We start from the raw sequence: 19,766 nt of genomic DNA on the forward strand, positions 1-19,766 counted from the left end.
ACACTCTGCTCCCTTAGGGCTAAGAGACAGTGTAGGGAGGAACCACCCCAGTATGGAGGTCATACCTAAACCACTCATCATTAGTGCTTAGGACTGGAGCACAAACTAGGTATGACATTTTATCAGTGTCCAGTGCAGGTTCTTTAGGGTTTAGGATGTAAGTCCCAATGACCTACATCTTTGCATGGGCAGGGGTGGCAAACAGACAAAATTTGGCAGTGGAAAACCCAAGGCTGAAAGCTTCTTGACTCCTGGTACAAACAGCTGCAGTTAGGCATAAGGGCAATGGAAAGCCATTGTAAACTTGATGGAGAGGTGGAGGAGAAAGGCTCAGAGAAGCCTGCTTGAAGAAAACCACTGCTTGTGTTCAAGGACAGCTTGAACCACTCCTCCTGAACAGGGAGCTTTAGGGAAGGTCTATCACTAAAAAAAGATGGCAGCTTTCCTACAATATGCCTCTCCATCTCTCACACCCAACCAGACATCTTTGAGAGGCAAAGCCTTTGACAAGCAGCTAGTCCCCGCAGCTCAGAGCCTGATATGGAGGGTTAGAACCTGTTTGCACAGTAGTAGACCGTGAAGAGCAACTCTACACCCACTCTTAACCTTCTTCACTTCCTCAGGTGCCTAATACAGTTTTCTATACACTTGGGGGCTATCACAATCACAGGGATTCTCTTCTGTACAACTGAATGGAAACTCATTCAAAATGTCTAGACAACCTCTCCTTTGAATACCCTAGTACCTGATTTTCGATTTATTTTATTTCTGCACCCATCTCATTACAGCCCCCTCCAGGAACTGATCCAAAATGCCTCCCTTTGTATTCTCTATTTTATTCCATGAAGAGTCTTTCAAAGCCCCTGTCAACATCACCACTGGCTCCATCCAGACAGAGCTGAGAAAGTATCAGTCCCCAGCACAAAGGCAGGGAGCTGTTTTAAGTAACAGCCATAATAATGCAAAATAAGATATTGTTCCATATTCATGAAGCCTGATTTAACAGCATCATTATTTCTGCCTCCTCTCTCCCTGGACCCTGTGTTAATGAGATGTGTTGGATTTGTGTTGGATCCCTGAATTACAGCCCATACAAACAAGGCGAGGAGGATTGCTCTCTCTTCAGCACCAGTGCCATAATTTAGTAGTGCAACTACTGCCGTGCTGGAATAATGCTTTAGTGCACTGAATATAACATCCTCCCTGGCCACAGTACATGCTATTTTTGCCAGAGGTGGCCAGTTGTGCCTAAGGAAGAAGATGGCTCCTCTGTCACCTGCACTGGTCATTTTGAGGCCAGTGGTTGGAGTCCTTGAATTTCGGGAGGCCACAACCTGCATTCAATAGACTTTGGTAGCTCTCTTCGTTGGAATCTTGTAAATAGCGTGCAAGAGTTAATGCATACTAAATGGCAAAGGAAGGATTTGTACATCCTCACCAAGGTGGTTTCATGAGATACTATGAAGCCCAGAAACTCAATAGCTCAAGTCATTGTGGTCGGGTAGGACACATTCTTGTCACTGAGTGTAGCTGACACCAAATAGCTCTTTCTGCCTTCTGACATTGAGCTAGTCTCAGATTCACAGGGCATGGACAAACTGACAGATGCAGCATCCATCCCTGTCAGAGACAGAAAAAGGTTGAGACCAGCCTCTATCCAGAGAGAAAGTGTCAGAGTTAGGAAGCACAAACCAGAGGTCCTGCATGCTCTGGTTAAGATTGCAGCATTTGATGTGCACATATCTGACCCATACTCATCTTGCCCAGCTATGGGCAAAGCAACATAGAAAAAACATGACATGCTGGTGGAAGCACTGCATCAGGACAGGTTGTGCTTACATGCAAGAAGGAGGTAAGGAAACTGCAAATCTGCTGCCTGCACAGCTCCAGGCAGCAAGCTCCCATGACATACTGCAAAATGGAGCCCTGGCTGTGGCAGCCTGTGTGGATCCCCACTCCCCACTCCCACTCCTGTCAGCAGACAGAGGTTAACAGACTGCAGACATTGTTATGCAGGAGATGAATCTCATTTATTTGTAACCTGTGGCAATTCTTTTTGTTCTTGGCTCAGAAAACCTGCTGGCGGAGTCTGCGGAGCAGCGAGGGGACCATTAAAAACAAAGAATTGCTTTCAATTCCCTTTGAAGTCCAATTTGCTGCAGTAAAACTGCAGGAGAATTAACCAACTGGCCCGCTTAATTTTGCAAAAATTGAGGAAGGGGAAAACATCAGGCTGACCCTGCTGGAGCAGGTGATGGCAGCCCGGTGCTGAGCTGGTCCTGTGGCCCTGCGGCCCTGCAGACTCAACCTGCTGCTTGGAGCCATGCAACAGCAACAGAACAGAGGAAGATCCGAGAAATCTCCTTCCCATTAAGATTGCAGACAAAGAACCCAACCCCTGCTGCAAGGGCCAAGCTGCTCACATGGAGCCTGGGAGAAGCACATCTCCTTACTGGAGACTATGATCTGCCCAAAGGCCACTGAGGAGTCAGCTGAGGAACTGAGGAGCCAGCTGAGGAAAAGCAAATGAACTGAGAAGATTCCCTTGGCGTGACATGATCTGACCCACCAATTCCCCTCAAGGTCTGTAGTGCTCGGGACTATAAATATTTAAGAGATGGATTTCCAACCATCTGAGCGCCTTCTCAGTTGCAAAGGCAAAAGCATCCTGAGTGAAGATGCTCAGGATTCTGGGCACAGCCAAGGCTAGAGAAGCTGTGAAAGCACAAGTGCAAGAGGGACAGAAAAGACCTAGGTAAAAAAGGAGAGAACTAAAGAATTTCCTTTAAATATTTCCCCATCTATGCACAATACTACCTACAGGGCAAGTAACCCAGATAATATTTCGAATTAAATATACTTGTGGTATTTAACGCAAATCCTGCTCACACCGCAATGCCAGCTTCATTTTCACTGCCAACTTCTAATACAATTTGCTACGAACACATTTTCCACGGCCCCTTTGAGCTTGTAGTGCCAGGCTCCACTGTAACTATGTATAAATATGCATCTATAATTAAGCAACAGGAAAACAAATACTAGATATACGTACTACATGGTCCAGGTTCAGAGCTTAGGTAAGTACTTAAGAACTTGGTGTAAATTCAGACGTATCACTGACTTCTGATTGGGGCTACAACCTGAAAATACATTTTCCCCATTCACTTAGTAAAGGGGCTGGATTGAAATGAAGGGTAGTTTCCCTGTGCTTAGGATGGCAGGGGAGTGGACATGAAGAGAAATTTGATTTTCTGACTCTTCAAAGGTAAAGACACACAGGAAAGAAGAGCTGTATAAGATCCCTTTCTTCATCATGAGCAGAAGATAAGTTTTTAAAGAGAATATTTCAACATTTGCTACAGTCTCATCCTGAGAGAAATTCAGGTAATAGGGTGAGTTGCTCAAGACATATTCAGAGATCTTACTACACAGAGAATATTTTTTTTCTGACATTAGCTATAATTCACTTTCTTAAGCTCATTATTTTTCTTCTTCCTACCTAAAATGAGACAACTATTGTTCAACACCTTGGGCTCAAGTTAGATCAATAAACACAATTTAAACAGTATCAACAGTATCCTGTCAACAGTTAGCAACATCAAAAAAAGTTCTGTTTCCGCTGCACAAAGATGACACAAGGGATGCAAACTGCTTTGTGTTACATTAGAGAGGTGAATAATTCAAACCACTACAATGCCTTTCTCTCTGATCATGGAATACTCCAGGGCTGGAAGCGATTTCCTGACATTTACTTACTATTTGAAAATATTCAATACATGTGGGGACTTTGCAGGTGGGGATTTTGTGTGTGTGTGTGTTTTTTTTTTTTCTGTTTTTTAATGGACAGGCTGCAATCAGGTCCTTGCCAGTATTTGATACGTGATGCTCAATCAGTTACTGCAGGTCAAGCAAGAGGCACCAAACTGAATCTGTTGAAAATTGGAAGTGCCCTTAAGTATTGCCAACATGAATACAAGTGTAAAATCTCTTTATTGAGAAGGCACCGGAAAGGTATGCTCTCTATAAACACCAGTACCAGTGGAGCCTGTTAGCTGGGATGTGCTGAGAGCACAGCCTGGCAAACCAGGCCAGAGTCACACATGGATGAATTATTTGTAAGAACTGCAGCACTGCCCAGCTCTAGATGTATTGAATCTATTTTTAAAGTGACTCAGAATTATAAATAAATAAAACAGTGTCTGAGTTAAAAACTACATAGTGCCTCAACACCTACATGTAGTCTTCCTTTAATGATCTCATGGCAGGCCTGGCCAAGGCACCAGATATATGCAGTGCTACAAGAAATTAGAGCATCCCTGGCCACAAGACTTCCATGCGAAGGCTCTGTAATCCTAGCAGCCATGTACATGAGGGTGACGTGCTGCACACCCTGGCCAGGGTTCTGTGTTACCCTTCTGGAGGAGTAATGGTTGTTAAGCAGGCGAGGGGTCAGAGGGTTGCAGGGACCCTTTGCGTCCCCTCTTACCTGTGGTGTTTGTGAGCTGGAAGGTGATGGATTTGTCAGGGATGCTGCAGACATTGCGGACAGACACCTGGCATGTGTAGCTGGCATAATCCTGAGGTCGTAGGTTTTTCAGCTTCAGGACTTTGGTTTCACCCTGGGATTTGGGAAAAAATAGGGGGGAAAAAAGACACAGGTGTACAAAGCACAGATCCTCACTGCAAGTCCATAACCTGTCCCAAGGTTTACAGATTACCAGCAGGTCCCATCAAACCCTCAGGGAACTGAGCATATTCCAAGCCCCTCCAGCTCTATATAAAGGAGACACAAAATGTTTGCAGTGGTAATTTCACCTCAGGGATTTCTCAAAACACCCAGCAACTGACTGACATTTGATCTGAAGGCACTGCCAAACAGGTCTGGGCATAATTTCTCATCAACTGCTGCCAGAATCATCTTGCAGAACATGACAAACCTTAAACATCCCAGAACAGATCCTGGGATCTCACTCTGAGATGTCAGTAGGAACCCAAGGAAAGTCACTGGGGACCCAACATTGCCAAACCAAAGTAAATTAGAGCAGATTGAGGCATTAATGCTGGCCTAAATATGACAAGTTCAACAGTTACACTGTAGAAATTTACACTATAGAGGGAAAGAAGATAATTCAGAGAAATACTCAAAAAACTCCTAAAACTTTCTGATCCTTCTTCTCCAGATTCTAATCTCATTTATGTGGATATAAATCCAGAGTGGCTGCACGGACTTCGATAGCCTTTTCTCATAGTAAGGTAGCAAACAAAAAAAATCACTGCCTGGCACTCCATTAGTTACTGGCTTGTTATAGAAACAGAATCAAGTTGTTAAATTAATGATAGATGTGTTCTGTAGATATTTATTTACAGAATGCAGAAAGCTCTGAGGTGCATCCTATGGTTTGCACACCACGCAACTCATATGCCTTCCCCCAGCAACTTGTCGCTATTTTCTCCTTGTGTTTGTCTAAATCCCTTTTGGAGAAACCATTCCATAACTGCCTGCAAATGTGAGAAGGTGTCAGCATGACAAATCCTCCTAAGGACAACCTTGGGGGACTGGACAATGAGCTCAGGCATGCTAATATGCAGAGAACAAGGACATGAACTGAATAAATTAGAACAATAAATACCTGGGACACCAATAACCCTGTGAGAGTCCTGTCCCTTGAGGATTGTTGCTGTGGCACACAAATGATGGCATTTACACTGTGCATGTCATCTACTTACTTACAGGGTCATATGTATCCTGTTTATTGATTAGTAAATGTTGGGTAAATGTATATAAAGTCTTCAACTCCTTTCTAATGTAAAAGTCTATTCAAACCTGACACTGGTACAGGTTCATCTCTAAGACAATATTGCAAACCTCAGTGAAGGGTGCTTTGTTAAACATAGTGCATTTGAGCTCCAGCAAGATTTTCCCCTCCCAACAGTGTTGCAGAGGTGTGTTTTTATTAACTTCAACTCTTACCAACCCAGGCTTACCAACTTACAGGCTTATACTGGTGCTAAGGAGAAGACCTTAAGGGCATGCCTCTATGAGCACAGAAGTCCTAACACCCTCTCTTAGAGCTGGGAATGACCCATCGTGTTGGGAACATTGCCTGAGAGGAGCTGCAGGATGATGGGTCCTTTACACATTAATGCTGCAACATGGTGAATTTCTACCAGATGCCTTATTTAGCTGAAGAAAATATCCCAAGACATCCTCTCATTAAGCAATGTCTCCCGTTAATTACACTGAGCTTAGTGAAAGCTGGAGAGCCCATGGTGGCTTCCTCTAAGGCCAGGGATGTCCTACTTGGGAGCCACATAGTGCACAGACAAAGCTGTCTTCAGGGCCAAACAGCAGTGCTGACTTACAGTGTTTCTGCAAATCTGCTGCTAACCTGCAGCTCTCTCCTCCCTCCTCATCCCCCTGAATGTTTCCATTTGGCTACCCATTTCCATGACCTACAGAGATGGCGTGTTTCAATAAAATATGAACACGACTACATTAACTTAAAGGTTGCCTGGGGCATTGCTCAGAAATCAAACTTGGGCAGAATGCGCTCAGGGCCCGGCTTTGGGAGTGCAGGAAGGTGCTTGGGATGAAACAGGTGCCCTGGGGAGCTGCCCTCCCAGTCCTCCCTTCCAGCCCTCCCTTCTCACCCATCACTGCCTTGTGCTGCCTAGCAGACTTGCTGGAAATACTGGGGCTGATTAGCATCTGAAGGACATTCAGAACCGGAGCTCAGCTTAGGATAACATGCCCAGAGTGCCTTGGCAAGAGAAAAAATCCCTTTGGTCTCCCACTGCATTGGGAGGCTAACTACTGTGAAGGAAGTGGTATTCATGGGGGGAACATGGTTGTGCAGGGCAAGTCCAGCACAGGCAAGCAGGACAAGCAGAAAGGATGTGGACTCTTTGTCATTGGACAACAGTCAGGAAATGCCCAGGCATCTCTGCTCCCCATAACACGTGGTCATTAGGAAAAGCCCATGGATCCCACAGCAATGCCTGCCATTCACTCACACTGCTAAACAGGAAGCACTTCTCCTTGCATGTGGGGCTTGGGCATTCAATTACAAAAAAAAAAAAAATTAGCAATGGGAGATAAAAGAAACCTGATCTTGGAATTTTTGCTTGGATTTTAGTCTCAGCCATCTAACAGCCACATAAACTCATTAGGGGAGCTGTGACCTGCTCTCAGGGACAGTGACAAAAAGGGGAGGGTGATTCTAGGCTGTCACACAGCCCCCTGCTCTTCCTGTACCCTGGGAACCTACATGCAGGAGGCTCTACCAGCCTTTCTGGAGACAGTGCTCCTTGCAGTGCTCCACACTCTCCTCAACATCATAATCCATACAGGGAAAGACAATCTACTACAGTGTCCTGCATCAGCAAGACACTCAACATAAGTCGGCAGAGATTTGCTTTTTTTCACCTGTGTGTAGAGGGGTTCATAGATGTCCACGCCATTGTCCTGACTGTGAGAAAGTGTCTCAGCTCCCCGTTTCCAGATGAAGCGAGCTGGTGGGTTGGAGTTGACAGTGCAGCGGAGGAAGACAGTCTTCTCTTGGTAGAAGCTGCCACGTACATCACTGATGGTCTGGTGAACGGTGAGAACAGGTTCATCTAGATCTGGAAGGAAAGTAGGGATGGTCGCAGCAGCAGTTAGCAAAGCTTGGTCTGCATGTACAGCCTGCAGAGCAAATGATGCTCCAGGCACCACAGAGGAGAGGGGAAGGTCCCACACATTTGGCTGATGACAACTGCTGATTTAAGAACTGATTTGAGGGCAGGTAATACAACCAATATCTAAAGGGAACAGACAGGAGAAGCCAAAATTGTCCCGCTCACCACACAACCTTCAGAGAATAGAAAGCAGTCTCTGGTTTGCAGATCCCCATGCAGTCCTCAAGCCACCTGCCTGCCACATGCCTCTCAGAGCAGTGGGCTGCCTCACCTTCCATGATGGCACACCCTCACTCCCTCCCTCAAAATCACCACTCTCTACTTCAGTGAGAGGTCAGAGGGATCCCGGAAAACTCTACTCCATCATCATTTCTCTACTTTTCAACTCCCAGATCCCTCCTGGAATCACGGGACTAAGTCCACGGCTGTGAGATGTCCGTACAAAGGACAAAACAAACCTTCAAGTAAAGGAGTGAGAGTGGAAATCAGGATAAGATTGAGGAACTGAGATGGAGAATCATGTAGACAGGAGCAAGCTTTGTGGGGAGTCATGGGAATATGAGATTCAAAACACTGTAATAGGAATGTATAATTTCTCTCCCTATTAAATATCCTCTGTATTTTCTTCAAAGTCTGTACTGACTACCCTTCTTCAGCAAATTCTACTCGTTTCAACTCCATTCCCCATCCCTAAACTGATTGGATTCTTTTGTTTTCTTCCTTTACAGAAGACACTCCTTACAATTCCCTCACCATACCTCTACTGGACCTGCAGCCATCATGACGGAATCAATGGTTATCAGTGACTTCACTTGCAAGGACTCAAGCAACAGCTCCACAGGGAGAGTATTTTCTCCATCCATGCAGAGCACGCTGCTCCCCTAGAGTTGCCCACCTGTGAAAAAGGGATCATTTTCTTGGAAGTTGCACCAGGTATCAATGTTTGAACATCAAGGTAGCATGGGGGAAACCTCAGAGGAGGTGGATCTTTCTCCTCCCAGAACCACTTTGAGACTGACTGAGGTTAAACGTTAAGATCCCACTTGACAAGAATTGAGTCTCTAAAACTGAAATCTGTCCCTGTGCCCTCATGTATGTCTTTTAAGGCATCTTTTGAGCTCAGTTGAAGTGATTCCACATTTTCAAGAGCCTTATGACCCCATCTTCAGCTTTGAGGAAACTGAGGTATGTCTCTGGTGCTGCCAGCAAGTCTCTGCTTGTGTTAACATGTTAACATGCTCATCGCCTCCTGCCTTCCTATGCCACCTAATTTTCATTCCATTTTATTTTACAGATTTGCAAGTTTGGAGATCTGACTTCTAGAAAGGAAGAGGGAAGCAAGGATGAGTTTCTGTTAACAAGTCATCCAAACAACGTATGTTCTCTGCTGAATCACAAGTGTCAACTTGTGCATTTGCATATTTTAATGAGCTGCATGCTTGGCAGACAGCAATTGTAATGGGACCTGAAATTTGTCTGCTTGACCATAGCTCAGAGATACAAGTAGAGCCATTAATGGAACAATGACAAGACCCAAAAAAATATCTCAGGGGACAAAAACCAAACCAAAACAAAAAACCCAACCAAAAAAACACTCAAGGCTGAAGAAAAACATACACAAGTGGGAAAAAAAAGGCTCCTCTCCATACAGTGCTGTCTTCACGTGGCCATAGGGTGACTGAACTTCACATCAAATTCTTTTGGACCAGGACCCTGGGAACAGATTTTCCTCTTTTCCTTCTTCTTTGTCTTTAATCATCCTTTATTTGTTCAAACAAATAAAGTCACATGAGTGACTCTGTAGCAACCATCCTTCTAAGAATCCATTTCTCAGCAGAAAGTATGGTGAATCATTTCCCTTTCTAACCAAAGAAGATGCTTGCTGTTCAGGTCTCTTGGCTTCCAGCTACTCCCCACACAGAAAACAACATTTTTCTTTTGGTTGCTAAAGCTTTCTTCCCTCGAATCTTCCAGCCTTCTTTTGTAGCAGTCAGCTCTAGGTCTAGCCCTCCTGAGAAAAGCTAAAATAAAGCCTACAATGTCCTTGATCTACAGGTAACACCACTGATGTCAGTGAGCTGCACAAATGATAAATTTGGCCTAAGGCTGCTCATGGAGATGACCACATGGGATGTTTCATGCACAGTAAGAGCTTGTAAACATTCATTCTTTCTTTTCCTTTACTTTCTCTCTCTCCCACATGGAAATACTCTGAACAGCAGCTGCCTCTCTGCCAGTATCAAATCAATACGTTAAAGCCTCACTGATGCTCATTTGAGGCAAAGGAATATCATGCTACAGGGTTTAGAGTTTCCAGTTTAATATCCTCTTGGCACCAACAATGCTCTCTGTACAACCTTGCTGTCTAATACTAAAAGTATGACTGAGGACGAGCAGTAGCTGTCGAGGACACCAAGGTACACATGAGGGTGTGTACACATGACCTCTAACTACAAAATGGGATGTAGGGAAAGAAGGGGTTTGTTTTTAAACTCTTGTTCATTCAGCTGAAGGTTGCCTGGGTGAGCATTCAACAAAAACAGTGACTTTTCCTATATGTTCCCTTTACCTACTGCAAATACCAGCAGAAAATAGTCTCTCCTTCCTAAAAACCAAGTGAGCAGAACAGAGGTGCAGTACCAAGTCCATCTGCAGAGTAGATGTTAGTATGAGAAAGCCCTTGGCCACCCCATTAGCCCCATAGTTCTACAGGTCAGAGCTGCATGAGGGACCATGGGACACTACATCACTCTAGCTCCATCCTGCACTGTGGGAGTGCCCTCAGGGCATAAAGAGATTCATGGCGCAGTCCTGTTCTAGAGACACAGGCCCTGACAAAGTGTCACACTGAGGTTTAAGAAAAGCAAGTCCCCTTTGAAATGAAGAGTTATTGTATGTATGCTTCCACCCACATAGGAGAGGAAAGAGGCAGAGAAGCCAAGCAGATCTAGGGCAAGTGTCAGAACTCCCCTAGACAAAGCGATGCAATGCCAGTGAAAAAATACCCATCTTACACACAGTGGCTGCTGCTGAAGCAATCTATTTCCCCAGCCTAGGTAGGATGCTGCCCACACACCAATAAAGGGTAGGGCAAGGAAGGAACAGAGATGGGAACTTCTCCCAGCCATACAATATTACTGTGGATCATAAGCCTGCCAAAAGCTAAGGATGCTCATGTCTATGGCACAGTTTGTGAGAGTCACATCACAGTAGGGCTGGACAGCAGGACTAAGAGGAAGCATTCAGGTAGCAGTTGCTGTCAGCAAAAATATCTGCAAAAGTATCTCCAGATTTGGAGTTTTGAAGCCTGGAGGTTGCTCCACTGACAGATAACCACAGAGCACATCAGCACAGAAGACTGTGTTGCTGATGAGTGTGGGAACAGGTCATGACAGGTTCTGGGACAGTTTCAGCTGCTTTATCGTATTTCACAACTTTTTAGCATCACCTCTTGCTGGCTAGGCCTCCTCAGAAGATATGAGTGAGGAGAGAGATTTGGTATTATTTGGGCTGGAGAAAATTGGAATAGTGGATAGCTAAGGACAATGAGCAGAATGGCAATTTTCTGCAAGAGAGCAAATATGTTCAAAAATTGCTTAGACATTAAATCTTGGATTCCTCCCATATGGGTGTTATGGCATAAGTTTAATTTCCCTCCCTTTTGTCCACATCAGCCCAAGAATAGACATTAATCCTGAGAATAAACATTAAGAGAAAACTTCAAAACTTGGAGCCCAAGTGGAAAACCACTAACAGTATCCTCAGGACACAAGAAGGATGGGCACTGTGACCAGCCAGAGAAATGCTGAGTCACCTTTACATTCACCCTTTCACAGCTCAGTCTCCTCAGCTGCATCCCATAGTCTTCTACACTGTTTCCATCATGCCACAGAGCTGGCAATGCTGGGAGCAGGGCACTGATTTCAGAAGCTCTCCCAGCATCGGGGGCACTACCAACTTCAAGAAGCATTGGTTTGCTTCAAGCACTACCAGCTTCAAAATGAAGATAAAGAAAGCAGAAGCTACCTACAATGTTAAATCCCAGACAAGTGCTAGGGAATCCTGTCAGTGACAGACATCATGGCACCTAGATAAGAATGACTCACAAGGACAGAGAGAGCTCTATTTTTCATGGATTGGTCTAATCTCTTAGGGAAAATGGACCCTGAGGACACCATGCCAGTCCCTTTGCTCCTGAATCAGGCGCACATGGTCCTAGGGCAATGCAGCTCCCCGCTGGCCCCGCAGCGAGGCAGAGACATGCAGTAGAACTGTGGGAAGGTCTGGGTTGCCGCTAAACGACTTACACTGCACATCTACTCGAATGGACTTGATGGCAGGGACCCCAACCCCATTTTCTGCTTTACAGTAATAGCGGCCCCCCTGCAGCCTTTGGATCTTCTCAATCCGAAGGGTCTCGTTAAGCACTGACGTCTCTTGGAATTTGTCCGACGCGCTGCCAGCTGTTTTGGTCCATCTCACCTGCATGAGAAGAACAAGACCAATGAAATCAGTGATAGAAAATAGAGACTCCAAGGTACAGCAGAGCTCCCTTTGCTGCTCTTCCCCCTCCTCTCTAGCCCTCTCAAGAATGGGTCCTATAACACCACCAGACTTAGCAAAGCTCAACTACTGATCTCATTATGTCTCAGTAGGCCAGCTGCTGATTCTCATCCATCACCAATCCCCACGTCCAAGAATTCAGGATGAGCCCTCAGTTCACCTAGACCCAGCAGCTTGCTCAGTTTTATTCCGCACAGGACTATCAGCATTCAGCCTTGGGACCCCATGTGGCTGGTAGGTCATGATGCTGCAGCAGACATCAGCTCACAGCAACAGAGCTTTCATTGCAGTTCACACTCATCTTTTTCTGGACAGCAAGGCTATTGCTGCTTTTTGCTTTTCCAAGAGTGAGAAAATGCAGTTGCTATCTGACTCTTGCCCCTTTCCCACAGGGAACCCCAGCGTATTTTATTTTTATAAGGCATCCTTTTGCAGTACACAAGGTTTTCCTCTGTTTTTAAAGATACAGAAAAGAAAAAAAAAGAAAAAAGAAAAAAAAATCCCTTCAGATTTCAAGCTATCTTTGCATTTTTTTGTCCTTATATTACATGTCTTAAGATCCTGGCTTGCAGGAACAATGGAGCTGCATGATATTTCACGGTGAATGGTGGCAAGAGGACAGCAATCCTAAAGACTGAATAGTAATTCTTACGTCTGGAATGAGGTACAGCTCTCACAGTGGCAGTACAAGCTTTCCCCTTGTTTTGTGCAGTACAGACAATGAAAGAGAGAGATGGCTTTTCCCAGCCCATTGGTTTCCTATATCTATAGCCTCCCTTCTAAAGGCTGGTGACTGCCGGTCTCCTGCACTGGTGCCCATCTAGACTCTGGGACTGAGATCCAGCAAGATCAGCCAGGAGAAAGAAGATAGACTTGCATTCAGCGTTGGCTATAGATAAAATGGACCAAATACCTTGACCACTCTGCCAGACTTTGCCTAAAGCTCACTGCCATCACCCGATTGATGCTGGTGCTCTAGAAAGAGCAGAGCTGTCTATGTCTCACTCCCAGAGCACCAGACTGAGCAGATTTTCAGAGCTAATGACCATGGATTTATTCAGCCTTTGTAGGCTTATGAAATTGTCTGAGGGCTCCAAGACTCTCCGAGTCTCCTGTTTGCAAGGACAATTCAGCCAGCTCTTTAATCTTTTCAATTGCAATCTCATTTAAGTATTTTGGCCACATTTTCATGCTTTAATGACTGGCTGATAGAAAGGGAAAGAGAAGATTAAACAAAGGTTAACATAAGAGCTTAGCTGGGAAAGAAATCAATCCATGAGGAGGAAGGGCAGAGATAGGATGCCTGTCATGTTTTATATGCACAGGTTCCAGTCTCCCCAGTCACGCCTGGTTCCACATTTTCACATACCCTGTGAGTGTCCAGGCAATGACAAGCCATCATGTTGCCCACTAGAATGCTGTCTGCAACAGGCTTTGCTCCAGAAATCTCTCTGGCTACTCAGGCTCAAATCCCTACAACCTGACAGGACTTTCCCACACATTCAACAACCTTAGGCAGGGCCAGCCCTGCCATCTTCCTCATTTACGATGTACACAGGTATTATTTGCCTATCACAGTCACAACCCTAGGTTGGTCATTTTTGCTGGCTTGGTTCAGATTATTTTCTTTTTATTGTCTCCAGGATATGCTTTTGGTGGATAAACCATTTCAAATCCTGCTGGCTCCCTTGCCTTTGTCATTATCTCTTTGCCAAGTAGCTCCTCACAAGCAAGTCCACAGAGGCATTACTGGTACATGCAGACATACGGCTTCTCAGCACAAATATTTTCAGCAGGATTGAGGAAGGGGACCAAGAAGACACACGAATCATATGTGTCTCCCTTGAGTGTGTTCTGGCACATCCATCCTCATAGTATGCACCAGCTGCCACTCCTACCATGCTCTATCCCAGAGCTTACAGACCCATGCTCTGGTCCAGTAGCTCTATGGACTCATCCATCCTAACACTGAACCGTCCTGCTGGAGTATCTGAAGGGTGGAGAGGTGGCTGCATGGGACTTGAGGCTATACAAGCCTTTAGACACCCCAGGGAAGGACTGCAAGTTAGCCAAGTTCAGCTTCGTATCTCTCCACTGAACTGTGTCTGACAACAGCATGGATATGTCCAGTGCCACAAGTATGAATCCGCCTCTTCTTGGTGGCCATAAATCAATGAAAAGTAGGCTCTGCACAGCGGTCAGTGAAGTGCAGTACAAACAACTTCACATCCTCTCCCAAGCAGGGTCCCCTGGGCTCTCATCATGTGAGAGACTGATGGACCATGAAGGACCAATTCCTATGGCCAGCACATGTGGGTAGCCTTATCTATTCTCTACACTGTTCCTACTTTGTAGTAAGAGTATTAAAGATTTGAGGGTGGCTTGTATATTGGATTCAGTCTGAGCTTTCAGTTTCTGGGGGGACTTCACTGAAAATCATTAGAAGGTCTCTGTAGGCTCCTGCAAAGCTTTGTGGGCTGTTTTCCGCAAAAGGAACCTTAAATGCTTCATAGCTTAACAAACAAGTGCTTGCATGATGGGTCATCCCTATCTGACTCCAATATGTAGGAGAAAGCTGCCCACAATTTTGCTCTATGTGGAGACTACAAGCAAGTGCCATGGGGAGTATGGGTGACAGCTAAGATTGAAAATTTACCTGTGGCCGGGGGTGTCCTGTGACCAGACACTGCAGAACCAGCGTGTCCCCCTCCCGAATTGTGTAAACGCGTTCACTGATGTTGTCTTCCTTCACCACACATGCTTGCCCAGCATGGATGATCTGGGCCTGAGCTGGAGCTGTGGAGAGAAAAGAAGTAAAGAGGGAAATGAGAAGTATCCCATCTCCTTGTGCCCACTACCCAGGGCAGATGCTCCCACAGCAGGGTGGAAGAGCCAGTTCTTAAGCCACAGAGGGGAAGAGCCCAGTCAGTGCTGGAAATGAGACACAAAGGTCTTAGGAAATAGAAAATTAAGCAATTTTTCCCATTTCCTGGGCAACTGGTATCAACTTTATTTTAAAACCTTTGGTCTTGTGATGAGCAGCTGTAGGCATTGAAAAGCAGAATATGGAGATTTTTGTGGGACCTTTCTGCATGGGTTTAGTACTAAGAATATCCTACTCTCATCTCTCCCAGAGAGGAGCCCGTAGAAGCAGCTATTTCAGGGACTTGGTCAAATCACAGCTGTTCTATGCCTGTCAAAAATAAGCCTGATTACTATGATTTACCTTGCAGGGGTCTGGCATAACTACCAAGCAGCGTCAGAAAGAGCTTTGAAGCTCTGTACAGCGATTAGCACACATACCTAGAACAGGCATAACACACACTGCAGGAAAAACAAGTTTTTCCCATATTAAATAGCAGCCTATCTCAGCCTTGAGCAAGAGAGAACACCGTCTGCAAGATCAGGGGACTCATAATCTCTAGGGATCTCTACACCTAGGGCTCCAAACAGACACCAGTTACTCCCAGGAAAAGGACTGAAGACCAGCGCAGTGGAAAAATACATAGAAAGAAAGTTCCCAAATCAAAGTTAAAAAACACAATGACCCCAAAAAGCACCTCTGTCCCATTGCAGCCCTGATGAGCAGCAGGGATAGACAAGCTCTAGGAGAACAGGATTTTATAATGAAAAAAGCCTCAGCTCTGAAGTCCTGTGCAAACAGCCTTTGGCTTCCTGCTCCAAAGCATTTGTGTGATCACAGAAGCAGCTGAGATGTATTGAAGGCGACTTTGCAGCCCAAAAGGACACCTCCGTTTGTTCAAGGGGAAAACTCCAGTCGCATTTCAAGAACAGAGAAACTCACAAACATCTCTGAGTCAGTGTCTCAGTGACAGTTCCCTGGGATACTTCCCTGACTTGCTAGAATGCTTCCAGGAGACTCTGGAGTCACATCTCGAGCTCCTATTTGTGAAATATAACACAAATGAACAAACCACTGAGGAGATGATCAAAGGTTTCAAAGCAACAAGCTTTAGTAGGACTTCTTAAACATGAACAAATTTTGCACAACCTATTAAGGCTGAACCAAGCACCCACTTTTTCCTCAAAGTTAGTTGAACTTCAAAGACTCCTTTTTTAAAAAATTATTTTCATTCTTTTGACATGACCAAAATGTTCTAAAACCAATCACCTGGGCAAGGGAAGCCCTCAGATTTTTACTGGTTTAATCTGCCAGCAGTATAGACCTAAGGTAGGCTGGGCTTGGGCAGTGGCAAAAATCTGCCTTTGAGGGCAGTTTATAAACTGGCATCACTACCGTGCACTAACCAAGTGGCAGTGACATGAGAATGGACACAGGGCTAGTGGACAACAAGTTGCTCTTGCTGCTGGGGCTTCACAGCCTGCCACAGCCACCCAACATCTAAGCAGCAGCACTGCACATACAGCAAGTTACTCTCTTTTTTGACACTTTGTTAAAATCACTATTAGTGTACAAACTGTTGACTAACAGAAGCAACATGTGTATTTGAATAGTATGATGGCACAAAGATGTACAAATCCCTCAGGGTCTCCTGTCTTCCCCCACTGCAGGCCTCCCAAGATGCCTGCCATCACTCGAGCGCTATGAAACGCTGAAACCAACTGTCGAGGCTTCGCTGATACAACTGAGCAGGTGAGTGACTGACCTTTCCCTGCCTGGGTGGCAGAACAGTCTTGTTGAACCCAAGAGCAAGTGGAAACCTATATATGTGCTTACACACATTTGTGTGTTTGTATACCCATGCATGTATGAATATGTATACTGATATGTAAACACATTAAGTAAATTAGTGACTTATCAGGAAAAGATATAATAATGCTTGTCAAGCCAACAGTCATAGAGGAGGAATTCAGAAGCCTTTATAACCTTTACTAATACATTTTAATCCAAATGACAGTATCTTGTGCTGTTACAGCCCTCAGATCAGTCTTCTGCAGATCTGCCATCACACCTTTAACCCCACATAAACTGCAGAGCACCACTTACGGGGCTAATACCCAGGCTGGAATGCTGAAGAATCCCTGTTCTATGATTAAAAGATAGACTAGGTCCCTTTGCATCCTATGCCACATTCCCCCCCATCTCCAAACTGTGCTGCCTGCATTTCAGTAGAGTCCTGGCACCCTGCAGCAGCAAAGCTCTTGCAACCTCTCTTTGTAGTCTTTGGGCTGCATTTGCCAGCTGGTGGCTCTATTCTCCCTTTGCAAACATGACCTTGCTGCAAAAACTAATTTCCAGACACCCCATGGAGAATCAGAATATTTATCTGCAGCTCTAGCTCCCAGTTAAATGTTGCTCTGCTGTACCCCATATGGTATACAAGGTAAGTCGTATCCTCTTTTCCCTTTGTCTATCCCACTTGTGTTATTTCACCTTTCATGTGTAACCCTTTTCTACCACTTCTCCAAAGACATTTCCGCATGGAGAATTTCCACAGCAAAATCATTAGGTCCAGCGGTACAGGATTAGCAGGCTTTTGTGCAATTATTCTGGTGCCAAAATACCTTCTGGTATTTTTCTGGTGGCTGAGTTTGAGAGTAATATTATTTAAACTAAACCATTTTTGGCCCTACGAATCATTATTAGTCTACAGTAAAACAACAGCCCTGGGAATAAGCCCTGGGTCATAATTTTGTCCTCCCAAAATTTCACTGGATACACTCAGCTTACAAGCAAGGGTGTGAACATCCAGCTTTGTTCATAGGTGTGTGAACTTGCTTGTGTCTTCATCACTAATACCTTTCAGCTAAATTCATTGGAAAGGCACATCACTTTAAGTGAATCTCATCTGCTTAAGCTGTAACATCTCTCTGGCAATCACAGCACCAGGTCCTCAGCAGAACATCCACCATTTTTCCATGTCTTAAACCCCACATGAACCCAAATCCCTCAAAAGGGAACTCAGAAAGCCTAGGGTTGTCATGGAAAGAGAGGCACTCAGGTAGATGGCATAGAAGCCTGAGAACTCTGCCTTTGGTTTGGTTACAACTTGACATTAGTAAAGGAGTGGGGGCTAAGCAATGAATCAATCCAGCTCTTTGGGGCCTGCATTAAATCACAAGATGACGCTCAGGAAGGTCTCTGTTCCAAGCTCAGGCTGCCACAGCACACAAAGGCTGGGAAAGTCACCTCATGCCATATTACAGATGGGCAGAGAGACTGTGAGGATTAATTGCACTTCTAATGTGCTTGAACAGAAAGAATACATTATTGTTTGACATCATCCCAAGTCTCCTGGAGGATTTCAGCATGCAGACAGTTTGCACATTGCCAGCACAACAGGATGGCAGGACCATGCCTGTCAGAGCATCAGTTTCACAGAAGGCCCCTAGGAATGAAAAGAAAGGCTGGAGCATGAGGCCAAGTGCTGGAGTTGAAGCAGCAGTCTCAGCCATTCTCAGCAGTGCTCTGTGAAGAACAACTCTTGCACAGAGATGACCTCCCTTGCTAAGTCCTGCTGGGGCAGAATCCCTCTCCTCAGACCATCAAACCCCAAACAGAGATCCAAGGAAGACCTCTGATGGTCTCTATGGGGGAAAAGGGGACAGAGTTTCCCACCATATTTTTCCCAGAATTTTGAGAGACAGATGCATCATTACTTTTATTTCACTTCCAGGTAAGAGATCAACTTGGGGAAGGCTCCCAATACAAAGTCCTCCAGAGAAACTAGGACAGCCAAATACTGAGTGTCAGATGTTTTAGAAGGGAAAAAATTCAGACTCTGAACATGCAGCATTAGGCCCTTCCTCAGAAAATGACTGGCTTGCAATGTATTTGGCCTCTGCACTGAGATTTTCTACTATGCTTTCACTTGATATATTTACACATTAAAACAAAAGGAAATTGAAATGGATAAAATAACTTTATTCCCAGTGCAGTGTACTGCACAATGTTATTATTACCATAATCTGGAAAGTTTATGAGATGCTTGGTGCTTAGAGGTTGCTAATATGAAAATGCAGAAAATGAGAGAAAAATGGTCTTTTGGAGAGGACTGAGTCATCTGTGGTTCACATGTCTAACCATTTATCTCCTTTAACCTGAGATCCCATCGCTACAATGGCAATGATGAGAGCTCCTTCTCAGAGAGGACGGTAAGTGACACTGCCTACTTTGCTGTCAACACCCACAAGGGCCACTCTCCTCACTTGCAGCACAGCATCAACCACACTTCACTGCTGCCTTGTCAGCAGGCTAACATTAGCCATCACTGTTTGACTCTATCCCACCATTACCCTTGCCACCTGCACACATCTTGCTGATGGCCTCAAGGATGAAGAGCGTTCATCTCCAAAGCTGCTGGGCTAATACCCACAGCTACACACACAGGGGCACTGAATCCACCCACTTCTGCTATCGCCCTCATGCAGGGTAGGGGGAGAGGGAAGCTGCACCTGGAGCTTTCTTTCTTCCTCAGGCTTAATCTACCACCCTACTTAGCATGGCAAGCAACGATCTTCCATGTATCTGGTGTAGTTATAATTCAGTCTCTTCTGCACATACCCTAGTCAAGGAAGCCAAAGTCCTTCCCCATTTCTGTTCA

General features: G+C 45.1%; 1 protein-coding gene across 1 annotated transcript in view; it reads right to left on the reverse strand.

Moving 5' to 3' along the window:
* Window positions 1-19,766, reverse strand: part of MDGA1 (MAM domain containing glycosylphosphatidylinositol anchor 1) — a 152,834-nt gene that overhangs the window by 91,517 nt on the left and 41,551 nt on the right. Inside the window, exons 2-5 of the mRNA XM_027735136.2 lie at window positions 14,897-15,036; window positions 11,985-12,159; window positions 7,427-7,623; window positions 4,487-4,619 (exon numbers count right to left, since the gene is read on the reverse strand). Of these exons, the coding sequence (XP_027590937.1) occupies window positions 4,487-4,619; window positions 7,427-7,623; window positions 11,985-12,159; window positions 14,897-15,036 (645 nt within the window). The remainder of the gene's footprint in view (window positions 1-4,486; window positions 4,620-7,426; window positions 7,624-11,984; window positions 12,160-14,896; window positions 15,037-19,766) is intronic.

Source organism: Pipra filicauda, unplaced genomic scaffold (assembly GCF_003945595.2).
Source record: "Pipra filicauda isolate LSUMZ 115617 unplaced genomic scaffold, ASM394559v2 scaffold72_size3293161_pilon, whole genome shotgun sequence".
NCBI lineage: Eukaryota > Metazoa > Chordata > Aves > Passeriformes > Pipridae > Pipra > Pipra filicauda.